This window comes from Ruditapes philippinarum, unplaced genomic scaffold, assembly GCF_026571515.1.
Source record: "Ruditapes philippinarum isolate M1 unplaced genomic scaffold, ASM2657151v2 ctg12216_1_1_1_1, whole genome shotgun sequence".
Taxonomy (NCBI): Eukaryota; Metazoa; Mollusca; class Bivalvia; order Venerida; family Veneridae; genus Ruditapes; species Ruditapes philippinarum.
In genome coordinates, this window is record NW_026861829.1 from 2,951 (window position 1) to 27,878 (window position 24,928).

Sequence of the window (24,928 nt, forward strand, 5' to 3'; positions counted from 1 at the left end):
TGGGTCATCTCGGATGAAAAAGTAGGTCACCGGAGCTAAAAATAGAAAAACCCTGTTAACCCTCTAGCGGTCACATTTTTGCCTCAATCATCATCAAACTTGGTCAGGATACTTGTCTAGGTGATAGCTTGGATGAGTTCGAACATGGGTCATCTCAGATGAAAAACTAAGTCACAGGAGCTAAAAAATAGAAAAATCTTGTTAACACTCTAGCGGGTCACATTTTTGACACAAGTGTCATCAAACTTGATCAGGATGCTTGTCTGGGTACTTGCTCGGATGAGTTCGAACATTGGTCATCTCGGATGAAAAACTAGGTCACAGGAGCTAAAAAATAGAAAAACCTTGTTAACACTCTAGTGGTCACAATTTTGACTCAATTGTCATCAAACTTGGTCAGGAAACTTGTCTAGGTCATTGCTGGGATTTAATCGAACATAGTTATCTCGGATGAAAAACTAGGTCACAGGAGCTAAAAATAGAAAACATCTTGTTAACATTCTAGTTGCTACTGTTGTGATCCAGATATCCTGTAAATTGGTCTGAAAGTTTGTTTTGATAATTTCTAAGTCAAGTTCGAACATGGGTCATCTTGGATGAAAAACTAGGTCACACCGCCCAAATATGGAAAAACCTTGTTAACATTCTAGTGGTCACATTTTTGACTCAATTATCATCAAACTTGGTCAGGATGCTTGTCTAGGTAATTGCTCGGATGAGTTCGAAATCGCATGTGAAACTAGGTCACCGGAGCTAAAAATAGAAAAATCTTGTTAACACTCTAGTTTCTATTGTTTTGATCCAAGTATCCTGGAAATTGGTCTGAAAGTTTGTTTTGATGATTTCTAGGTCAAGTTTGAATATGGGTCACCTGGGTAAAAAACTAGGTCACACTGCTCAAATATCGCCCCATTAAAGCAAAAAGGTACCAAGTGACATTTTCATGTTTTCGAGAAAATCGCGTTTAAAGATTTGAAGTTCAATATCAAATCAGGTTTTTACAGCATGGCAAAGAAACTTCACATATATTTAGATAATATTTGAATGTACATGCTCAAAAAGTTTTAAAGCTTACATTTTACTAATTAGTGATAATTAATCAATTAAACGCAATGGTTCCTTTTTGAACTGATAAATATTTTGACTGACAAATGCAAGAAGGTACCATATGATCGCTTGGCCCCTTTTTGCATTGTATGATTTTTTACATTTGCTGTCGAATATATCAAAAAAAGGTACCATATGGCAGTTGGTACCTTTTTGTCCCAACAATATTAACAAAAAGCATCATTTAGTTACAGTTTTATTCTACAATGATGCAAAAAAAAATATGAAATTCTTGTGTTTTCAGTAAATGTCTGATACAACTATCACATTGCATGTTTTGAAAGTCTTCCTCTGTGATCAATCTCAATGCCTATGTCAAAATCTCTTACATTGTTAGTCAAATTCAGAATCATTCCCATCCAATTCCATCGTGACATAACCCTTTTCATTCCTGTATTTTTGTTAAGTGGCATTATAATTATGGAACTCTTTTTGGATAATTTTCTTTGCACACAAAGTTACCAAGTCATTTTTCTTTTGAATAGAAACTGGCGGTTTTGGTATCATCACTTCATATCTTGTTCACCATTTGTCCACTGATACTTTCTTTCTGTCTAGATTCTGTATTTTGAACTTCTATTTCCATAAAATCTTCTGCATTGAAGCTGTTATTTACAAATACTGACTTTGGGCTTTCCTTTGGTACCTGCATCCATTTCACCTGTCGCCAGTTTACTCTTTGTCTGTCAATGGATGTTTTGAGTCTCGGACACTGTTTTTAATGAAGTATTTGAAATAAAAAACATGGTTATATTTCATTGGCACAGCAATGTTTGGCTGTGATTTTCTGGCCAGTGATATAAGAGATTGCAACTGAATGATACATAATTATACAGGAATTGTTTTTTTGCCCCTTCAAGAGTCAAGTTGTCACTCCGTCTGTGTGTGACCCGATACAAGAAATTTGTGATGATCAATCTTAAATTTGGAGCTTGCGATAATATAAAAGAAGACACGCAGCTACGAATTAATTTCTGTTTTGTCCCCCGTATGAATCTGAAAAATAATGACTTAATGACATTACCACTCTGGCAAATAAAAAAGGGCTTTTATTAAGCAGGAAGCTATTTCACATGCCTCTCTTTGCAGTTTGTTTTATCCCATACATGACATACAACATTTTTGTCTCATAAGGAATATACTGTCAAAATAGAGTGAAATAGGAATCCCTAAAGAAAGCCCAACGCGACAAAATTGAAAATGTTGCAGGCTCGGTTTGATTGAGCCTAATCATGGATGGTACTGTCAAGTGCAAACTACCGTCCACGCCCCCTAGCACTGGCTTTAGCAGAATTCAACATTTAACATGAACTGGTAAAATTTAGAATTCTGAAACATCCGCAGATGTGTTCATATGGCGGTTATCATGGAACCTTCAATGTGACAAGTTTGTGCCATTCCATGAAAAGCGGTATATGGTCCCCAAGTAAAAAAAGGCATGTGCCCTAAACGAGAAAACAATGGCCTGAAATAAATAAAATGGAATTTTGAAAGGGGATCAGAGGTTATGAAGCCTGCATATCACAGATATAACGTCAAAAGACAAAATTAAAAAGCAGGCCTCATATCCTACGGGTGATTCAACAGTTTTCAAGTGAGGAATACTGGAACCACCCAACAAGAAAGATGCCGAATAGATAGAACTAAAATGCTACAAGCACAACAATAATGTCGTGCTGAACGATCTTTAAGGATAGGAAAAGAAGTTGTGTTGCAAAAGTTTTCTTGAATAGTAAAGCTCACTCACTAATGAGCAAGAGGTTGTTACAACGGCCTTGAGATCAAAACATGCAACATAAACGCATGTGTCACCTTTTGCTTCAACTTTATTTTGAACCTTTACTTCTTTTGAATTTTCTAGCTGTTTTTTATGTTCAATATATTGTTCCTTGATCGTGCCATCTAGTGTGCCTACTGCCTTCCTATACGTATGTTGCTTAACAGGTTTCATATCCTTCGTTTCACATTCAATAGTTTACAGATACTACATCTGTTTTAATGTTTAAGTCATAGTCATAAGATAGGTATTCAGTTATTTTCAGGTTTTTTTTCTTGTATAATGAGATTTCATTTTAGGAAATTACTCTTTATGCTGTTTCACCAATTTAACTATATCATAATCTAGTTTATTTGCAGATGTACGCTTCCCTGTCATACTTCTCCTTCCATATAACCCATGTATCGTGTTGACACGAGTTTAGTCAATTACTTTTCTTTTAACGTCCACGTTTTTGTGAAGAAGTCATTTATACACTATCATTATCTTCAGACTGTTATCATTCCTCAATTAAAAACAGAAACAATAATCTGGGATATATTGTTATATTTGGTGTCCTTACAAACATCTAAATTATGTATTCATTAAAAAGCTAAAAAGCTAAAAGGTACCAAGAAAACAATTTAATATATAAAATAATCTTAAGGGTCGTAAATTCTGTGTGTGCATAAAGGTACTATGTGACACTTGGTACCTTTTTGCTCAAACTGGTATACATATGGTACCTTTTTGCATTACTAAATGGGAAAATATTGACATTGTACCTTTTTACATAACCTTATATGTCTGTAAATAAACATGATACTACAGAGATATTTCTACAGATTAAAGATAACATTAAAACATGGAAAATGGAAAATGGTTTTGGCCAAAATGTCGCTTGGTACCTTTTTGCTTTAATGGGGCGATATGGATAATCCTTGTTAACACTGTAGTGGTCACATTTTTGACTCACCTGTCATGAGACTTGGTCAGAATGCTTGTCTAGGTAATTGTTTGGATGAGTTTGATGGGTCAGGTGAGCGATCTAGGGCCATCATGGCCCTCTTGTTTCTTCTAAGAATTAGAATTTACAACAATGCACGAAAGAATTATAATTGAGCCGCGTCACGACAAGACCAACATAGTGCGTTTGCGACCAGCATGGATCCAGACCAGCCTGCGCATCCGCGCAGTCTGATCAGGATCCATGCTGTTCGCTTACCATCCCTATTACAAGTAGAAAAACTGATAGCGAACAGCATGGATCCTGATCAGACTTCGCGTTTGCGCAGGCTGGTCTGGATCCATGCTGGTCGCAAACGCACTATTTTGGTTTTGTCATAACGCGGCTCATATATGGATGTTGGTAGCAAGTGTGAGATAATAATCCGACATTACCTATAATTTTATAGTTCTATAACAAAATGCTACATAAATCACATAGAACGTTTTTCAAGCAATATTACTTAAGTTTTAAGAAATAATGTATTATGTATAATCTGAAAAATGTTTAAAAATGATTTTAAAAAAGGTAACATACCATAGCTGTCGTGTCTTCCTACTAAATGTTAATGTAAGTTTGAATATAGAAATCGACTCCAGTTTCAATTTAAAAATGTAATTATTTTATTTGAAAAATATACAACGTTTCGACTCTGAATGTCAACGAATTTACCAACAGGAAGTAATCAATAAATAAAAACAGACGGGTTTTATCGGCAAGTTTATTGATCACATGATTAAAATTGTGAAAAATCCACGCACTGATTAAATTTTTTACATGAAAATGAAGATAACATTGATACACGGTACACGCAGAGTTAAGTAATACAAAATCACCACGGTTTGTACAGTCGCCTCGTACATTCAATCAGAGATGTTATATATCCTTAAAGATCGTTCAACACGACATTATATTTTTTAGTTTCAACTATTTGGCTCTTCGATTTCGGTTGTTCCAATATTCCTACTTGAATAATATTGAATCACCCTTATAATATGTTGCCTGCTTTTAAACATTGTCTTTTGACGTCTTATCTGTGACATGCAGACAGTACCTCTGATCCCCTTTTAAAATTCCATTTTATTTAGTTCCGCCCATTGTTTTCTCGTTTAGGGCGCACGCTATTATCTTCTTTCATGATATGGCACTACTGTGTCACATTGAAGGTTCCATGATAACCGCCGTATGAACACATTTGCGGATGTTTCTAAAATCAAAATTTTACCATTTCATGATTAAATGTTAAATTCTGTTTAAGCGGTGATAGGGGGCTGGACGGTGGTTTGCATTTGACAGTACCTCCATGAACAGGCTCAATCAAACCGAGCCTGCAACATTGTCAATTTTGCCATTTTGGACATTCTTTAGGGATTCTTATTTTCTCTTTTTTAGGAAGAAAACAAGAAGGGTAAGCCTTTATCTGCATAGCCAAACAGATGAATTTTTGGATCGAACATTAGATCACTTCACAGTACTGTATTGTCAGACGTTAGTCTGTATGGGTCCACTATTTAAGGTGACTTTGTCTTATTAACAAAAGGGACTTGCAAGACAGAGTAACGTCTTCACGTGTTCCTTGTGCTTCTGTACTTGCTGCGCTTCAAGACTTGCTGCGCTTTTGGACTTGCTGCGCTCCTGGACTGTTGCGCTTCTGGACTTGCTGCGCTTTTGGACTTGCTGCACGTTTGGACTTGCTGCACTCCTGGACTACTGCGCTTTGGGACTTGCTGCGCTTTTGGACTTGCTGCGCTTCTAGACTTGCTGCACGTTTGGACTTGCTTCACTCCTGGACTGATGTGCTTATGGACTTGCTACGCTTCTATACTTGCTGCACGTTTGGACTTGCTTCACTCCTTGACTTGCTGCACGTTTCGACTTGCTGCACTCCTGGACTGATGTGCTTATGGACTTGCTGCGCTTCTAGATTTGCTGCCCGTTTGGACTTGCTGCACTCCTGGATTTGCTTCTCTTCTGTAGAATTGCTTCACCCCTACAGCTGAAGTCTCTTTGACAATAATGAAAAGTCCTTATTCGGGAATTATTTTTTTCTGATCTAGTAACGAAAATCAGGTTTCTTTATTTCTCTCAATATATATAGCAACGGCACGAACCTGATAGAAAACAATTGGCGTGACGTCACAATATAATCGACGTCGCAGTAAAATTAAACAAAAGCGTGTTTCTTTTGACGCACTTAAATACTTATAACTGGAGTTTAACCCATTACTTCATGAGCATTTTGTGAAAAATGGCTGTTTTCATTGAAAAGTCTCCCGTTACAAGTTCAAATTGCTATAGTACTATAAAATCTGCTTCAACACTAATCAAACTTGGCACAAATGTTGACTGGACCATTGCCCTTGCAACAACATGCTCAAGCTTAAATTTTCTGTTACCATGGCAACGAGGGGTCATCTCAAAATTGCCTAAAATCACTATTTTGCGTTGATTTTTTCCATCAAAATTGATTTCAAAATGCTGCAACTTCTACATGGATTGAGATAGAGTCAAATGCTTTTCAGCGTTGGTTACACGTTACCTTATGATCAATCTGGGGTCATTTATAGCCTCTTACAAGTCCAAAATTTTCTTGGCGATGAGGGGGACTCCGCCCCCTTCAAACCCCCCTAACAGAAGGGGGCACATCCCCCTTCTGGCAACCCCCTGATGTATCTTTTGGTTTGGGGGCCGCGCCGAAAAAGAGGTCACTTTTTTAACAACATTTCTCAAACAAAAACAAGTGTTGGGGGCCTAAATAAGGCATTTATCACCATTTGAGACAACAAAAAGGGGGGTGGAAAAGGCGTTAAAAGGCGTGTATATAACGTAATGGGTTAAATAGACGTATCAACATGAAATAAAGGGCAGATTAAAGTTCAATTAAATATCCAAAAACTGATTTTAAAATGAATTGAATCAGATTCGTGCTGCTGAAACAAACATAAAATAAACCGATAAAAATAATTAAAAAAATACAATCTTGACATGTATTATTTGATATAAGACGTGGCCGTAGCATGTACCGTCATTATACACTCAAATAACTATGCATAGAATTTTATAATGATAAGATCGCAAGAACTTAAAATCTTTACATGTATTTGATATCAATTTATATTACTGGTATTTTGGAAATATTTATTAACATACATAAAAACAAAAACACAGTAACAAAAACAATTTAACCAGTATTATAACAGAATATACAATTTTACACATTCTTATAACATGTAAAAACAAGAGACAAGACCCGGTGTCAGCCATTTTGAAATTTAACTTGAATTATAATAATTACTTTTTAATTTTCATTTTACTCAAAGTCTTGTATTTCTTTTCCTCTAATAAGCAAAATCATATCATTAACACGGTTCAGTTATAGACAAGAACACAAACTACATAAGCTTGAAACCAAGAAAAGCCCCAAGGGGTTGTAAAATGCTTATCTTACAATTGTGCATTGACATGGTAATCAAGATTTCAAGTTTCTTTATGACACCTTTTAAAATGCTTAAATAATGAGCTACATTAAAATGTCTGCACGGTAATGTAAAGATAAAGATGTTGTATTTTTATAATTTAACCTTATCTTCATAAAGAGTGTACCTAAATATGAATAATTTCTTAGAAACAATTTGTCAGCTAGAGAAAAATATCAGTAATCTGCCGTAAAGAACCTTTAATTGTATACACTCTAAATAACAATCAGTATCAGCACATCGGAAAAAACTCTCACAGTGACAAAGCTTAACCATTCAATATTGACCTCGCACAGTTTTCAAACATGTTCTCCCTCAATTTCTGGTGAATGCTGGTAAAAACAAGTTTCGTAACATGAAACTGTCAGCTAATGGACACAACATAATAGATATAACAACAAAAATTAAAGACTTCTAGTACCTATGTACCATGTGGTTTTCAACTCGATAGCATCAAGTGAAAGTAGCTAAAACGAATTACTCCTACACAAATTTCATTAGCTCGTGTATCAAGAACATTCTGCTGATATAATATCTAAATTATGTCAACTTGCTTTAGGTTCAGTCCCAATAAGACAATTGATTGCAGTTTTTCATAGGCAGCTTCTTAAAGATTTGATAGCGAAAAGGGCATCTTGACCCATGTACAAAAATCTGATACATCAGGCGATGCAACACCTTTAAATTATACGGAGTAATCAGTGCTTCTTAATATCAGTTGGTACATATTATATCAGTTAAAGAAAAAGACGCATGCAAATGACACAGAAGAAATTCATAGTCCCATCAAAACTCTTATGGCTCGGAAAAGACATTCATAAGCGAAAATACAGGCTGGACAACAGCAATCAATCGTAGTGGACTTAAAATTCCTAGTTATAACTTCTATTTATTTGTACGGGAATGTGAAAAATACATGAGAAAAAAATGTTCATCAATGTGACATAAGCAAGGACTCATTCATCAATGCGAAGGAAATAATCACGGATGGTCATCTGGAAAAGTATTATTCAGAAAAGCTAGTAAGTCATAAGCTAACTGAACATGTCATTGAACAGTGTATAGCTCCTTAACATTCGTGGACCCGCAATAGCAAAACTGAAACATCGAGAACTTTTACGGGACAAGAAAGATGTTGCAAAGTCTCTGCGAATTGTGTTTAAAGACAAAACCAACTCGAAATAATAATGATACTGAAAATGACTATTGAGATATTTACAATTACTCATAGAAATGATACTTTAGCTATAAATTCAAATCGAAGACAACCTATTCTTGCTTTAACATACTATGACATAAAGTGAAGTGTTTGCTGAAAATCATTTACATGTTTGATATTTAATAAATCATATTCGTCTTGTTCTTGTCAAAATTATAATCTTCAGTCTTATTCATTTGAAAATGTATTCAAACTATTTCATACCGTAGTGGCAAATTGTCCAATGAACCAAGTTCAATCCTACATTGGTGCTATTGCATGACTGCCAGCTGTACGGATTTTAACCATGGCATTATTTAAGTCATATAACCGGGGGTTTGTATAGATGCCCAAGCTAGTTCTATCGATTCCAAATTGCTGCTTGATTGGATCTTGGTTGATTTTTGCAGTCATAGCAAAATCCATCCCTTGCTGGAACAATACTTAATACATTCTATAACAGTATTAACTGTACAGTCCGCCTAATGTCTGGTAAGTGAGCATCATACCATTAACTTGCCCTTTTGTATATTACCCCCGCCTATTTTCAATACGTCTTTTCCACTCGGCAAAGTATCCTAAAAACTCCAGCCTCAGATAACTAAGCCTATTGTTTACGTCTCGAAATTCTTTGCATTTTCATTTCTGTTGCGGTCAGCTTAGCCGTGATTTCTTGAATTCATGTTATCCAAAATTTATTCTCTGAGCTTCAATACATAAAAGACTGTTGATGACAAAACCTGAGTAGTCGGTTCCACTTTCATTGCATCGAATGAGGTAAGATTAATGTGTTTCTGTGTTAGCTTTGGACAGAGTCTTAAAAGGCTATAACCATGGTTGATATACGTACCTAGTTGGAGCTACTTTTTCGATAATATAGCAATGGAAATCCCATGTATAGATGGCATAACTTTGAACGCGCCTGAGGGTGCGTCCGTCGCAAAAAACGTATATCACTGAAATTATTCTAAGATAAAAAATATAACTAAAGAAAATCAATTGTAGTTATTTCCTTCTTTCCAGTAAATTTATCTTCAACTACGATGACTTCTGTCTCCCCGAATAGCATAGATAGTGCTACTGTCCTATCTCTTCTATCACTCCTGTAAAGTTCCTTATCAAACTCTATCCTTAGTCTACCTATCTCAAAGCATTCGTCATCATCTGTATAAACAGGATCCTCATTCACTGAAGCATATATTTCAAATTGCATAGCCTTCTGTCTTCTTGAAGGAGTACAATAGGTGTCTGTTACTTGGGTTTCTCCCGGTTTCACTGTCTGTCCAGTAGTTACAATTTTCTTAAAGACATTCCGACATCTTATTTGTCCATCCTTTGATGCGAAACGTTTACTTTCAGTGTGAAATCCTTCAAAAAAAAGCGGTGTGTAGTTAGTGCCATACGTATATTTGAGAATTCTTTCGCTTATTGAAAAAGGGTTGTGTCCATATATTAGTGCACCTCTCAATACGGCCGATGAAGCACCGATAGGTCTTACGACTTGAATTCCGGGAAATTCTTCTAAAATTGCACGATGTAATACTGGCGATTCAGAATAACCACCGACCATGAGTAAAACTCTCACTTCTTTAAGTGAGCCATCGGACAGTAGGGACTTTAGATGATCAACTATTTTGTTACCGAAATTTCAAAAAGATCAACAAAGACCTTGTTAGAAATCTTCATCTTATCCCTTTTAAGCTCAATCAGACCTGCATACGGAGACGATGCTAATGAAGTACTAATGTCATTTTGGGAGTGTTTGTTGTAAAGATCATTTAGGGAAACTGGAAATCGCATCCCTAATTTACCTGCGCTGTCCATATTTGGCTTTCGTTTCTTTGACTCAATTTCCCTTTGCATATCAAGCCAATCCTCTTTTTCCTTTAGTTTAAACTGTTCAAATACATATTGTCCTACCATACGTGTAAGCAAATTTTCGAATTCTTTGTCAACTATTATACCTCCCCAATCGCCACCACTTGCAGCTTTAACTTCCCTGAGTGTATTGTCACGACCAGCCTCGTGTACTGTTACGTCCATTGTTCCTCCTATAAAGTAATCATACACAAACGTGATATAGTTAAGAAATAAGAGTCGGATCTTTCAACAACCTTGTATGTGTTTACATATATTTTGCTGCAATTTTATTATGATCATTACAGACACTTTGATTCTATGCCCATTTTTAATAGATATATTCTACTTACAAGTATGTGATTCAGTTAAAACTTTAACATTAAGATGCTCGTCAACATTATGTTTGAGCATTGCATTTATGCCGTTACCAGAAAGGTATTATTAATTAGAAATAAATTTCCAGCTTAACACGCTGTCATGATTTGGACGACTCTTGTGGCTGAAGGATTGCTTTGAAGGGTTAAAGCATCAGAAAAGTAGCCACCGTTTATGTCTGCGTTATAGTAAGAGGCGACTAAATGGGTTCAAATTACTAGAGTCTATGTATTTCTTAGTTCCAGCAGGTGAGGCGGTTTTGATCCCTGGTGTTGCTTAAAGTTTGTAACATCCGAGGTTACCCAAAATTGTATTTCATGTTCCGGCGCCATATGACCTAATTGTGTTGGTGCGCCATAAAACCATCAACAGCAATTAGCAAGGCTTCGAACAGCAATATTTTTTAATGAAACGGTACACATTGAAAATAAAATAATATTTTTAATTTTCCAGAGCCACTATCGCGGTTGTCAATAATTTTGTATGATATGATTATTCTGACAAAAAAGGTATATTGTAGGTTATGTAATCAAAACGAGTCTGCAATTCTTATGTAATTTTGTTGTTATTAATGCTTCCGAGGGATCACTTTGTTTCCCGATTTTTTAATTGGAGTTAAATGTATATTCGTGCAAAATATGATACCCTTTTGAATTTGAATGAATGTATGATTAAGATTAATAAGACCAGGGGGAAGTTTTATTACTATACCTCCTGCATCAAGGACAATGTACTTGGTGCCCTTCGGTAACTTGGACATGGATGCATCATCAGGTTTGTGAATATGTATGTGTCTACAATAAAGCGAAGCTACTTCAGGCTCCAGTGCTATTGTTAATCGATCTTGAAGGATACCAGCCTACAAATGATTATTAACATAATTTAGTATTATCTGCCATGGTAACATAGGATTTGGATATTTAACGGAAAATTACAAAAAAAACTACTGAAATAACAGATCATCTTTAAAGGCACATAAAATCTCAGATTTTCTTTCTTCCTTAGAAAATGCAAAGTTTTATAACGTTTAAATAATGGTGTCGTTATATGTTTCTGGTCCTTCGGGATCATTGATGCCAGCACTTATAAGTGCTAAGAATTGAGTACTGCTCAAGCCGGTGCTAGGGGGCATGAGGGATGTTGCACATTTTCATTATCCCTCATGTACAGACTCAATTAAACCGAGTCTACAATTCTCTTGTAATTTTGTTTTGATTAATGCTTCCGAGGGATCACTTTGCCACTAGATTTTTATAGAGCATGGCTATTGCTTATCACCAGAAATATGAAACTTTGTATCATGAAAGTAGAAAAATGTACACACAATTGTATTTTGACATACATACATAATACTGAATCACTTTAACTGTACTAATTGCAAAATGACAACAAAAGCCAAATTTCATTCCGGCAATTGACAAAATGAGTAAAATGTTTGAAACTATAACAGGACACCAAAACAATCTTCAGAGAAATAGAAATGAAAAGCATTTATAAGGTATACTGTGTCTTTAAAAACGCCCGATATAAGGGAGATTGGGAGAAAAAAAGAAAATGGCATACACATGTTGAAAATTGAATCAATGTTTAGTTTGCAATTATCTTGTGCTCACTTTTTCGGCAGCCTCGCGCATGAATTGTTTTGCAGCATCGGACCATATTGCGGGAACTGTTACACCTTTCAGAGGGTTTGATTATGCCACATATTCCCTTGCCAGCATTATTCAGCATGTCATCTACCAAGAACTTGATTGACATTCCAAAGACATCAGCTGCTAAAAGTGGTTTGCCAAATTCGTCTTCGATTGTCATGTCTCGTTTTAAGTCCTAGCAAAAAAGAACTTTATCTTTGAATTTGAAAAGGCAATGAATTAGCGATAAAGTTGGAAAGGAAATTAAAATTAAACGTTTCAAGTCTTCGCAAAATAGAACATTATTTTGGAAGTTGAAAATGGAATAGATTAGCCATAAAATTGGAAAGGAAATAATATTAAACTATGTTTTTTGATAATATAATTCAAACTACTTGTTATTGTATAATGATGAATTCTTGGGTGAACATTCCGTATGTGTCCACATGATAAAATATAGATCTACATTTTTGTGTGTCTAAACTCTTTAATATAACATGTATCTTCAATAGCTTTTGTTCGTAAAATATATAACCCTCTGAAAGTTTTTACAAACAGCACTTAAAATTTAAAGCGTTTTAAAAACTCAATGTACTAGCTTTTACTAAACAAGACCAAAAAACGATAAATTATAATGGAGAACAAAAAAACGAGTTTGGCTCGAGTTAATCCATGATAAGCAATGAAAAAAGCATCTCAAATGCTACGAGCAGCCAATCATTATTTATTTTTTCTTTGCATAAAGAATATATATCTCAAGAATCGAAGGTAAATTAAATTTATGTGCACATTGTTTTACAGCAATATACATTCAGATAATAATTATGTTTTAGTCGTCATCAATCAGGAGTAGATAGTTAAAGAAATGTGTAAATATTTGCAGTCCAAATAAATAGTTTGTTTTATTTAGTTATTTCAGATAATGAACTGTGAATAATCTTTATCGCACCTTCATTTTTAATATTCAACAGTATAATTGTTGAATTGATTATCCTTAAGGACACGAAAAAAATCTTTAAAGTCAGTTTTGTTAGTGGATAATTTAAACAGAAATATTTTGAACGCCAACAAGCAAAGGCATAAGCCGTATTAAATCATCTTGATTTAATAAGCATAAATAATCCACAACAACATATAACAATACTGGGAAAATAACATATCATAAAGAAGATGATTTTGAAAAACGTAAATGCGATCAAGATATATTATAACTTACATTGCCCATCTTACAATACAGTTTCATTTTGAATCGTTTAAAGAAGTAATAATTGTTATCTTCTTCTCCTCATCAAGTAATTCTCGATATTCGTTTTCTGCATCGTACCCGAACGCTTTCAATGTTTTACCATCGGGATTTACCAATACACATGTCGGTGTTTTTTCCGTCACTAAATTCCCTGAGCTTGGCAGCCAGTGCTTTATATTTGCTTTTGTTGGGTCCAAATCGAATTCGTGGTTGAAAGAAAAGGCCCAGCCGGAGAAGGTAGTTCCAAAATCTATTGCTCCAACAAGTAGTCTCGTCACGGATGGCTGTGTACAAGACGCCTGCGCACAATCGATATAAATTTGTATATTAATTGTACTTCTTAACTAATACAGCCATACCTTAATTGCATATCATTACCAATGTTAACATGCCTAAATTGCACTTCTTAACAGATGCTGTCATACTTTAATTCTATTTCAACCATTGCAGTAAAGCCTGAATTTCATTTCATCACCAACGCAGCCATGCCTCGAATTTTTTTTAACCGATGCAAACATGTCGTGATTGCATTTCTTAACTAATGCAGTCATTTATTAGCCTCATTTCTTCACCAATGCTGCCATACCTCATTTTCATTTTCTTTCTTTTTCTAGTTTTTATTGTTTTCATAGAAAGTATGGCGTTTTTCTTTTGTCATTGTTTCTATTAATTGAATAACTACAATTAAATAATTACTAGCACGTTCTCAAGTGGCATCGAAAACAAAATGTTCGAATTTAATTTACAAACTACAGCTGTCATCTTAAATAAGGAAAACAAACTCGTGTAAAATGTTTCGTAAGTTGTGAAGTAAATGTCATGTTTGATCAATCCCAGACGAAAGTACAATATCTTTTTTCCGATCAGTGCTCGATTGAATATGGATTACAGTGTGATAAATGTTTTTGTATCATTATGATGTATTTAATTATTGGAAGATAATAATAATCATTTATTGAATAATACCCTTGAGGAAAGTAAACACATTTGTAATAATATTATATATAATATCGAGGCGGATGAATGCAATGTAAAATTAGTAGTCTGAAAAGACAAAAAACTGTGATTATTACACTAATGTTGCTGATAGTTTTATTGATTCTAATCACATTATTGCACCATATTAAGTAACGATTTAAGAAAACGTTTTGATTCAGGTATATATCATGACGCTTTGAGAAAAGGCGTAATAATTCTTTTTTTAAGGAAAAAAGCCGGTTGAACCGGGTGGTGCTCCCCGATTAGGTTTTGGACACAATAAAGGATATCTCTTGTAGTTTCAAAGTTGACAAAGTTCAAAGAGCAATAATTCCAAAATTAGCCAAATCAGAGTTATGGTTCTTTTGCTATGCATATTAACCCAATGATATCTATCTACATAGAAAGTGTCTTGTCCATATCTCTCATACTTTCAGAGCTATGTCCTGGACAAAGATTAAAGTGTAAAAATAAGAAAGGGGCAATAACTCCAAAATTAAGTCAGACAGTGTTACACATCTTTTGCAATACACTTCTATTAAATGAGATCTATCTATCCACTAAGTTTCTTGATGATACCTCTTATGGTTTAAAAGACATGTCCAAAGACAAAGTTCAAAGTGTAAAAGTAAAAAAGGGAAAATACTCCAAAAATAGACAAGGCAGAGATTATGGTTCATTTTCACTGCACTTTCATCCAATGAGATCTATTTACAAGGCAGGGTCACGGTTCTTTATTGCAGTGCACTTCTACCTTCTAAGATCTATCTATCTACAAAGTTGCATGTTGATATCTCTTATTGCTTCAGAGTTATGTCCCGGACAAAGTTAAAAGTGTATAAATGAACAAAGAGCAATAACTCCAACATTAGGCAAGGCAGAGTTACGGTTCTTGAGCACTGTACATCTACCATTTCTTTGTTATTTGCTTTTGTCTACATAAGTCCTACTAGCCCATAAACCCGTTGATTGTGGAATGATCCTATTGTTCTCTTTTGTTCTCTTTACCGTTATAAAGCCCCTAAACAAAAAATGTTTTCTCGGACAGACGGACGGACGGACAAAGCGGTGACTATATGCTCACCCTTCGGGTGCATAAAAAGGGCGATGAAGCTACTCCTAGTAACTATAGGGGAATCACGTTGATAAATGTCATTGCAAAAAAATATTTTCTATCATTCTCTGAAAAAGAATTAACAAATGGTGTGAATCTAATGATGTCTTTAACGATTCACAATTTGACTTTAGAGATAAATATAGTACTATTGATTGTATATGTGTATTACATACATTTATTCAAATATTCTATTTAACAAATCTAAATTATTTTGTGTTTTTATAGATTATGGAAATGCTTTCGACACCTTGGTTCGTGAAGCTTTGTGGATTAAACTATGTCGATCTAATATTACCTGCAAAATCATAACAATGTTGAAATCTAGTTATGTAAATGTTAAAAAAGTGCGTTAATATGCCTTCAAACATGTATATATCTGATTATTTTAATTAAATATTTACTTTAAAACAAGGGGAACCAATCACACATTTACTATTTATTTTATTCCTCAATGAATTCATTAAATAATTTATCTGATGGTGATTTAAACCTGTTATCAATGTATATGTTGATTTCCGCGGATGACATAATTTGTTTACGACAAATGTAGATAGCTTGCAAGTCCAACTTGATTGTATATATCAGTACTCAATTAAATGGGATCTAAAGATTAAAATAAAAAAAAATCCAAAGTATGCATTTTTAAAAAGAGACAACAATCTTATTCGTTTGAATGGTTTATCAATGATGAGAAATTAGAAATTATAGATATTTTTTATCATTGAAGGCACAAACTGTATTTACACTGAAAGTATGAAAAATACTGTTAAGGTGCTCTCTCAAGTAAATATTGATATTAAAACTAAACTTTCACTTTTTGACGCTATGGTTCTACCTATTTCATTGTACACTTAAGAAATTTGGGGTGTTTATCAATAGGAGAATTGGGTCGTTTTACCTTTATCCGTTTTAATGAAAATGAGGGCCTTGAAATTCTGGATGAAAATAATGTGTAATCAACACGTGCCTATGTATAACATTTTCAAAAAGCAATATATCTTCAGAATGTAAAAATGTTTGGTCAAATACAATATTAAAGCGTTACTTGATAGTTTAGGTTTCAGTTATGTAATGTTAAATTTTAACACTTTCTGTAACTATTTATGCATTTTGAAGCAAATGTTACGAGATCAGTATGTCCAAAACTGGAAAATGGAGATTCATAATGTAGCTAAACTTGAATACAATTAATAAATTAAAGTTGATTTCTGTTATGAAAAATATTTAGACATCTGAAATCTTTAAATGGAAGTAGGTAGATATACTGGAATTAAAAGACAAAATCGTATCTATAAACTTTGTTCATCTGCTGAATCTGAGTACCATTATTTATTATGCTGTAATAAATATCATGAATAAAGTCATATATATTTTTTAAATAACGCATGACCTTTAGTCCAAAAGATCATTAATATCATGTCATCAAATCGTAGAACTAGTATTGTAAAAAAATGTCAAGTTCATAACGGAAGCTTATAAATTGATAAATTTAACCTCAAAAATAATGCTGCTTTTATGATTTGATTTTCTTTGTGAATTTAAATTTTCTTAATATTTGATATTTGGTGATTATTTATTATTCAAAGTTTAAATGTTTTTTGTGAAATATTGATATAATCTGTATGTCTTGAAAATATTAAGTATGTGTAAATTGTCAAAGGCATTTGAAATGCGATTTGGTTTAAATACATTTATTTAAGCTCGATTGCGAAACAAGTTCATGCAACTTATATAAATCACTTTCGAGTCCGCTTCCTTGACCAACAAGTACTGGTGTCGTATGAAGAAACATGGTCGTGACCCGAGTAGGGCTCAAACCAATGATCTCTTGATTGAGAGGCAGACACCTTAACCACTAGGCCACCGCTCCCCGTTTGCCAATAAACGAAATGAAATGTTATCTGGAACACGACAAATGTGATAATTTCTTAACTAATCTGAGTGCACAAACTTTTACCGTTTTAGCATCACAGTGTATTAGGCCTTTTGTTCACAAAAGAAGTAACCATCTCATAACAAAGGTTTTATTTGTATGAAAATATCAGTTATATAATGAGGAAATATACAGTTCATTTCGGAATGCTGGGTAAAATCACATTCGTTTATGTACGGTTAACCCAAAGGCGGAGTTTCTCATTTAAACAGAAATTGTATTTTCGATTTTGCCTATAAAACTTATTTTGGTCGTCTGGACACCAAAATAAGAATGGGGTCGATATGAATCCCAATCATATTAACGAAAGGTAGCTTTTCCTATTTGTTTTAATAACTCTATGAAATGCAGCTTAGCTTGGTTGATTTTTTAAGACCCACTACGATTGTTTTGGATTTTGCCTGTTGAGCTTTTGTCTGTTTAGGTTTTGCCTGTCTACATTTTGAATTCACTAACGTTTAAAAACTCAAAAAGTTCAATAAAAAAACTGCTGACCACTTTGATAATACACAACAACAGATGTTTTTTTATTTACTAATGTTTACAAAAGAACGTTGCATTACGATTTGTTTATAATGTCACAATTTACATAATGAAAACTATCAAATATAATACGCATATATGCTTTAGTGATATTATTTATATCAAATATATTTTCGATTTCAAAACGAAACAATACACACAGTTATTATGAAATAGTTAAATGTTTCATACCATTGTGTTTATCCGTGAATTTCAAGTACGTAGATATGCACGCCGCTTGTTATGAAAAATTTTTACATGTCCGTAGATTACAAGATAAAAATATCATCTAGTATGTGTGAAACATGACTGGCTGTCACTTGTGTGTAAAAGATACTGTATGTCAGTATATTAGATATACTACTGTATATCAATTTATATAAATTAATACATCTTTTATTGCATCTGGTTATATTTTTTTTGAATGTTTTAATTAGTTTTTACATGGGCAAACCAATATGCTAATGTTCTGATGAAACAAGAAATGTAACAAATCTTTGATTTCTTGGTAATAAAAAACGAAAACTCAAATTTCTGTGTTTGTTTGTTTTCTAACTACCACTGTTCAAACGTAAAACTATGTTTTAATAAAAATTAAAAGTATAAAAAACAAATTTCCTATTTCTAGAATGCTACCACCTACAACAATAAAACATGTGAGATGTTGCGTGTTATTTATATATACAAAATAAAATTATCAGTGCCTCTTCAGCAGAACTTTATTTTCCATGCTTCAAGTGTGGCTATTACATTTTATTTTTAGTTTATATATAGCTTTCATACTTCGTTGTTAAAATGATGCATTAGATTCCCTGGTTCAGTTAGATTACCAGGCCAACGGTTGTTTGCCAGTGACACTGTCGAATTTTTTTTCATTATGGAATACTTGCAGTATTGACTCTTTTGACATAGAGTATTTTACAAAACGGAGAAAATTTCGCAACTACCGGCCATTTAGAGTTAGGATCTAGTAACGGTCGGATGCGGAAATATAAATGGACAGCTTCCAAAAAGGCACATCAACGTTTTAAAACTTTGAAATGTGATCGTAATATTCGAATTTGACAGTTTAAACACTGTTAAAGTTTCAACGTCAATGCAACGTAGACACAACGTTGAACATTATATTTCATTACAATGCAAATGTTTAGAAACACCCATGTTTCATTTTTAGAAAATTCAATTTTCTGTTGGATTAAGCCATAAAGATGGAAAAGAACGAAACTCTGCCTTGCCTAATTTAGGAGCTATTGTCCTTTGTTCATTTTTACACATAGACTTGTGTCCTGGACATAACTTGAAAACTATGTAAGATATCAAATTGACACTTTATTGGTAAATTGATCTCACTAAATATAAGTACAGTGGAACGGAACCATAACCCTTCTTACCCTAATATCGGAGTTATAGCTTTTGTACATTTTAACTTTTGTCCAGGGCATAACTTGAGAACTATGAAAGGTATAAACATGACACTATTTAGGTACTAAGATCTCACTGAGTAGAAGAGCAGGGAGAAGAACGTATTACCATTAAAGAAGTCATGAAAACTTCAAATCCAAACTTGAATTTATGTTATTGATGTAGGACAAATAATTCAAAAACATTTGAAAAAACAAAAACAAGACAAAAAAAACAGATAAACTACTGTATTCTCCATATGTGACAAATTATTACCTTACGAGTAAAAGGACGTTTTCCGACAAGCGCGTGTCGGAGTTTTCGGCACTTGTGACAATTTCTAGTTAGTTTTCCGTAGAGTATCGTAAAATCGTCGAATCTAACCGGCATCACGCTATCGAAAAGCAAGAAGTGTTCTTGTATTTCATTATTACTATTATTGTATTTATTTATTCAGAATAGCAAGAAGTTAAATCAAGACAAAATAAGATATAAAAATAATTGTTCTTTTTTATTATAATCACGTATGAATGAATAACATTTTGAATCGTAACATTCACAAAGTCGATGAAATGTATGTCATAAAAAACTTAATCCTAAGTTTTACATTACTTTCCCTCTGACAATGTTTGCCTATATGCGTTCAAATCTTTTTATAAGGGGCTAGCAAACATTTTGATGACAGAGTGGTAGAGGGCCACCAAAACCTTATAACATTTAGCCAAGATCAGTTATCTGTTTTGTCTTTAAATAACCTCTGTAACGGACTGTTTGTCCCATTCCTGTTCGTGGTGACAGTCAAATAGTCGTAAATAGTTGGGTATAATACTGGCTTCTGTAGAACTCTAAAACGATTTTCTCTCCTATTGATCTACACTCTCTTGAATTTTTGAACAGTGTACCTTTCCTGGTGAGGTTATTTTACTTCCTAACAAATAAAATTACCATTCGCCTATTACTTAAATTTATCTTACATAGAACATTTAAATTGGTAAACGTCAATACCTCAACTTTTCAAAGAAACAAGTGGAGGTATTATCTTGACCCATTCGTTGTCGTTGGAGTTTGTTTTACCATTTTGGTAAAGTTTCGTGTATGTTCATTAATTTCAATACTGATACAACTTTGACATTGAAATTGCAGTTATGGATACACCTTGATAAGTTCTACCTGTCACTCAAATTTCTAGTCAAAATGTCAAATGGCAAGATCACAGTGACCTTTAATAGGTAAAATGTAATGTAAAATGTTACAGTTTATTTTCTCAAAAAGCTACTTCACTTGATCACTTTAAATCTGTTTTACATGTTCATTATTATCATGTAATGCAAAATCACAAGGGCAGATAATCTTATAAAGTTATTCCCTATTTTGAGTGACTTTTTTGCCTTCTTGTTAAGGTTAATTTCTCACAAACTATCAATGATATACACATTTAATTTGGAATACTTGTGCATAACACAATTTGGATTGCATTATTAAAGGATACACAACGCTTAACGTCATTTTGCTAAATTATCTTATTTTTATTTTCTATATTTTCATGAATTTCTCTAAAGCTATCACGGATATCCACATAAAACTTATACTTAAATACTTAAATTTCCAAGAAAACATTATTGCCAAACAGATTATGAAAATTATTATGTTTGACTATTTCACCTTTTATGCCAGAATAAAAACATTTAGTAACTAGCACAAATGTTTTACTATGTTAACCAAGAAAATCAACAGAGGTTATCTTCTTCGTACCAGTACATTTGTCTTCGACCTCAACAATGATTTCTGTGCCGCCAAATAACATAGATAATGAGACCTCTCTTTCACTCGTATTACTGTCCCCATCAAATATCATCTCTAACTGTCCTATTCTAAAGCATTTGTCATCACCTATGTAAACTGGATCTTCTCTTTCTGAAGCATAAAGTTCAAAGATCAAGGATTTCTGATCTTTTGAATGAGTAAAAAAAGTTCTATTAACTTGTGTTTCACCCGTTTTCACTACCTGTCCGATTTGTAAAAGTTTGCTGAAGGCAATACATCTATCTATGCCGTCTCTAGATGCCAAACGTCTACTTTCTGGATCTACTCCTTCAAGAAAAGGGTGTGCGCATTTCGTGCCATAGGTATATTTGAGAATTCTGACACTAATTGATAGTGGGTTGTGTCCATATATTAGAGCACCCCTTAATACAACCGATGATGCACCGACAGGTGTCACAACTTGAATATCAGGCAATGTATCCGTAACTGCACGCTGTAAAACCGGCGATTCAGAATAACTACCAACCATAATTAACAATCGGACTCCTTTCAGTGATCCGTCAGACAACAGCGACTTCCGACGACAAACCGTCTTTGTCACTGACCTGTCAAATCGTTTAACAAAGACCTTGTTAGAAATCTTCATCTTATCTCTTTCAAGCTCAATCAGACCTGCGTTCTGAGTCGATGCTAATGAAGTACAAAGGTCAAGTTGTGAGTGTTTGTTGTAAAGATCATTTAGAGAAACTGGAAATCGCATCCCTATTTTACATTCACTGTCCAAATTTGCCTCTCGTTTCTTTGAGCATGTCAAGCCAATCTTCTTTTTCGGTATGTTTGAATTCTTCAAAAACGGTTTGTCCTACCAAACTAACAAGCAATTTTTCAAATTCCTTGTCAACCATTATACCTCCCCAATCATCACCACTTGCTGGTCTTACTTCTCTCAGTGTTTGCTGACTTCCTGTCTCGTGTACTGTTATGTCTATTGTTCCACCTAGAAATAATAATTGTATATCAGATATCACCGATGTTGATGGGAAAATATCAAATACCTCTAATAGGTTCAATAACTAAAGTCTTCAAACTTTCTTCAAAGTCTTCAAAAGACAATTATCCTATGTACCCTAACTGAGGAAAAAGTAATGTTTTTAGTGTCGATGCTGTAAGGTAACGATCACAGTAGCCTTATATGTGAAACCCGTTTCTGCTCACAATACCTAGAGAACCAGTTGACCCATAGCCTTTAAACATGGTAGTCTGATTTCCCTTATTTGATCAGAGATCCTTTAAATACTCTTAAGTTAAAACAAATTGAAAAGGGGAAAGCATTAGAGAGAAAAGGAAACAAAACAAAATAGCTGAAAGTTTTAGACTATTTGAGTATTTTTTCGTAACTTGAGTCAATGATTACGAATAAAAGTGTGACAAAAATCATCATGTTTTCTTTTGTTGATCAAATTGTTGCCATTGCAAAATTAATTCATTTAATTTATCTTTTAAATATAATTGACAAATTAAAAATACATTTATAATATACTTGTCTTTCTCAAATATTGACAATCATTTAAGCACTTATAGCATACTTTTAAAGCCATGCCATAGTAATTACAATGAAAAGAGTTGTTCATAGAACAATACCTCCTGCATCAACGACTATGTACTTTGTGCCAATTGGTAACTTATTCATTGATACATTACCAAGATCACCAGGTTTATGAATATGCAAATGCCTGCAATACAACGAAGCTGCTTCGGGCTCGTCGTTCTTTACATATTCCAGCCTAAAAATATTATAAGAAATAGTTCGGTTAACTATTTTCTATGATGGCACAGGGTTTAAGTGCTTAATGTTAAATTCTTCTGTAGCCAAAGCTTAAACAAACACTACTTAATTGCCAAAAAAATAACAAAGCACATTTTTATATAAAGAAGAGTCCTTTCCATATAAAAATGCAAAAAAGCTCAATAATGATGCTCGCCACAGGCAAGCGTTAAACTTAAGTATAAAAAAAATAAATAAGATCCACAGAAAGCAGTAAAATGAGAGATGAGAATAATTGTAGCAAATGCTATAAAAAGCAAAAGTTATCAAGTACTAACTATTTCGGCAGCTTCACGTATGAATTGCTTAGCAGCATCGAACCATTTTGCAGGAACTGTTACAACCAAGTGAATTTCCCATGGTTTGATGATGCCATCTATTCCCTTGTTAGCATTTTTCAGCATATCATCTACCAAGAACTTGATTGACATTCCAAAGACGTCAGCTGCTAAAAGAGGTCTACCAAATTCGTCTTCGATTGAAATGTTTCTTTTCAAATCCTACAAAAAGAGTTTATATCTTTTATTCAAAATTTAAGAAAAGAACCGTCAGAAAAGTTTATATATAAAATTACCAAATATTTATTTGATTTGTGATTAGAATATTCTGTGGACATGCAAAATTGTTTACGCCCGCCGGTCAAACATACGCCAATCTAATAGATAACCGATTTGTCGGAAAAAGATTATCATATTTCAACATATCAAGTAAAAATATGAGATAACAAGTAAATATTTCAAAATATCGAAAATATCAAGATATCAAGACTTACTTTGCCAATCTTAGAATAGAGTTTTATTTTAAATCGCTTAAAGAAAAAATAATTTTCTTCTTCTCTTTTATCAAGTAATTCTCTATATTCGTTTTCGGCATCGTACCCGAACGCTTTCAATGTTTTCCCATCGGGATTTACTAATGCACATGTCGGTGTTTTTTCCGTTGCTAAATTCCCTGATCTCGACAGCCAAAGTTTTGTACTTGCTTTTGTTGGGTCCAAATCATAGTCAAGAAAAGGCCCAGCCAGAAAAAGTCGTTCCGAAGTCTATCGCTCCAACAAATAGTCTTTCCACAATTTTATGTGCACTGGAAGCATGTAAATATAATTTCAGAGGTTCAGACAACAGTATATACATTAGCTACGCAAAGAAACCATCTAATGGACTAAATATATTTAAAATAAATTCGTTGTTGATTGCACAACATGTAAAGTGAAGTAAAAAAGTTATGTCAGTTTAACATTGATACCCAGATCAATATACCCACATTAAGATAAAAATACAACATAATAGATTGATTTTTATGAGTTTTTGTTACAGGGTTTTTTTGTTGTTTTTTTTGTTTTTTTTTTCATGGGGTGGGGGCGGAGGTGAGATATGCTGGTGAAAATAGGCCGAATAAAATAAATATGACCAAAAGTGCTTACCGAGATTTGAACGATAGATTGATCCATCGGCAACCTAGCTGTTTGACGAATATGTTACATTAGATATTGTATTAAGTTTTAAAAAAAGAATTTAAGTTTTATCGCTAAAGATTCTCTTTGTCCACAGTTACATGTCTCGCAAAACACTGTATCATTCAATGTGATCTTCTATAAATTCGAATTTTAAAGATGGCACACTTGCATAGGCATTTTTCTGCGAGAAGAAAAAAAATTCTACTTTTCTTTTCATATCCTGTTTCCTGAATGAAAATCGTCGTATATATGAAATTTGTTGATGTACAATTTTTTT

At 33.6% G+C, this 24,928-nt stretch overlaps 3 protein-coding genes across 3 annotated transcripts; all 3 read right to left on the reverse strand.

The window, feature by feature from the left end:
* Window positions 1-5,835: 5,835 nt before the first annotated feature.
* LOC132716963 (heat shock 70 kDa protein 12A-like) lies at window positions 5,836-11,631 on the reverse strand. Its single transcript, XM_060700306.1, has 2 exons — window positions 11,490-11,631; window positions 5,836-10,594 (listed from the first exon to the last, which is right to left on the reverse strand). The coding sequence occupies exons 1-2, from the start codon at window positions 11,536-11,538 to the stop codon at window positions 10,173-10,175; spliced, it is 471 nt and encodes a 156-aa protein (XP_060556289.1). The 5' UTR covers window positions 11,539-11,631; the 3' UTR covers window positions 5,836-10,172.
* An 8,540-nt stretch (window positions 11,632-20,171) lies between these two features.
* On the reverse strand, window positions 20,172-23,132 carry LOC132716964 (heat shock 70 kDa protein 12B-like). Its single transcript, XM_060700308.1, has 2 exons — window positions 23,012-23,132; window positions 20,172-22,367 (listed from the first exon to the last, which is right to left on the reverse strand). Exon 2 carries the CDS (start codon window positions 22,128-22,130, stop codon window positions 21,321-21,323), a length of 810 nt encoding a protein of 269 aa, XP_060556291.1. The 5' UTR covers window positions 22,131-22,367; window positions 23,012-23,132; the 3' UTR covers window positions 20,172-21,320.
* LOC132716962 (heat shock 70 kDa protein 12A-like) lies at window positions 22,144-23,695 on the reverse strand (the record flags this gene model as incomplete). The annotated part of the gene is made up of 3 exons (XM_060700305.1): window positions 22,144-22,367; window positions 23,012-23,154; window positions 23,517-23,695. Coding segments are annotated over 3 exons (546 nt in total), but the record flags the coding sequence as incomplete, so codon positions are not given.
* Between the last annotated feature and the right edge of the window lie 1,233 nt (window positions 23,696-24,928).

Coding starts and splice junctions, on each gene's coding strand:
- LOC132716963 (XM_060700306.1), bottom strand. CDS start 11,538: ATGTCCAAGTTACCGAAGGGCACCAAGTACATTGTCCTTGATGCAGGA. Junction 10,595..11,489: donor CATTGTCCTTGATGCAGGAG/GTATAGTAATAA, acceptor ATTACTTTATAG/GAGGAACAATGGACGTAACA.
- LOC132716964 (XM_060700308.1), bottom strand. CDS start 22,130: ATGCGATTTCCAGTTTCTCTAAATGATCTTTACAACAAACACTCACAA.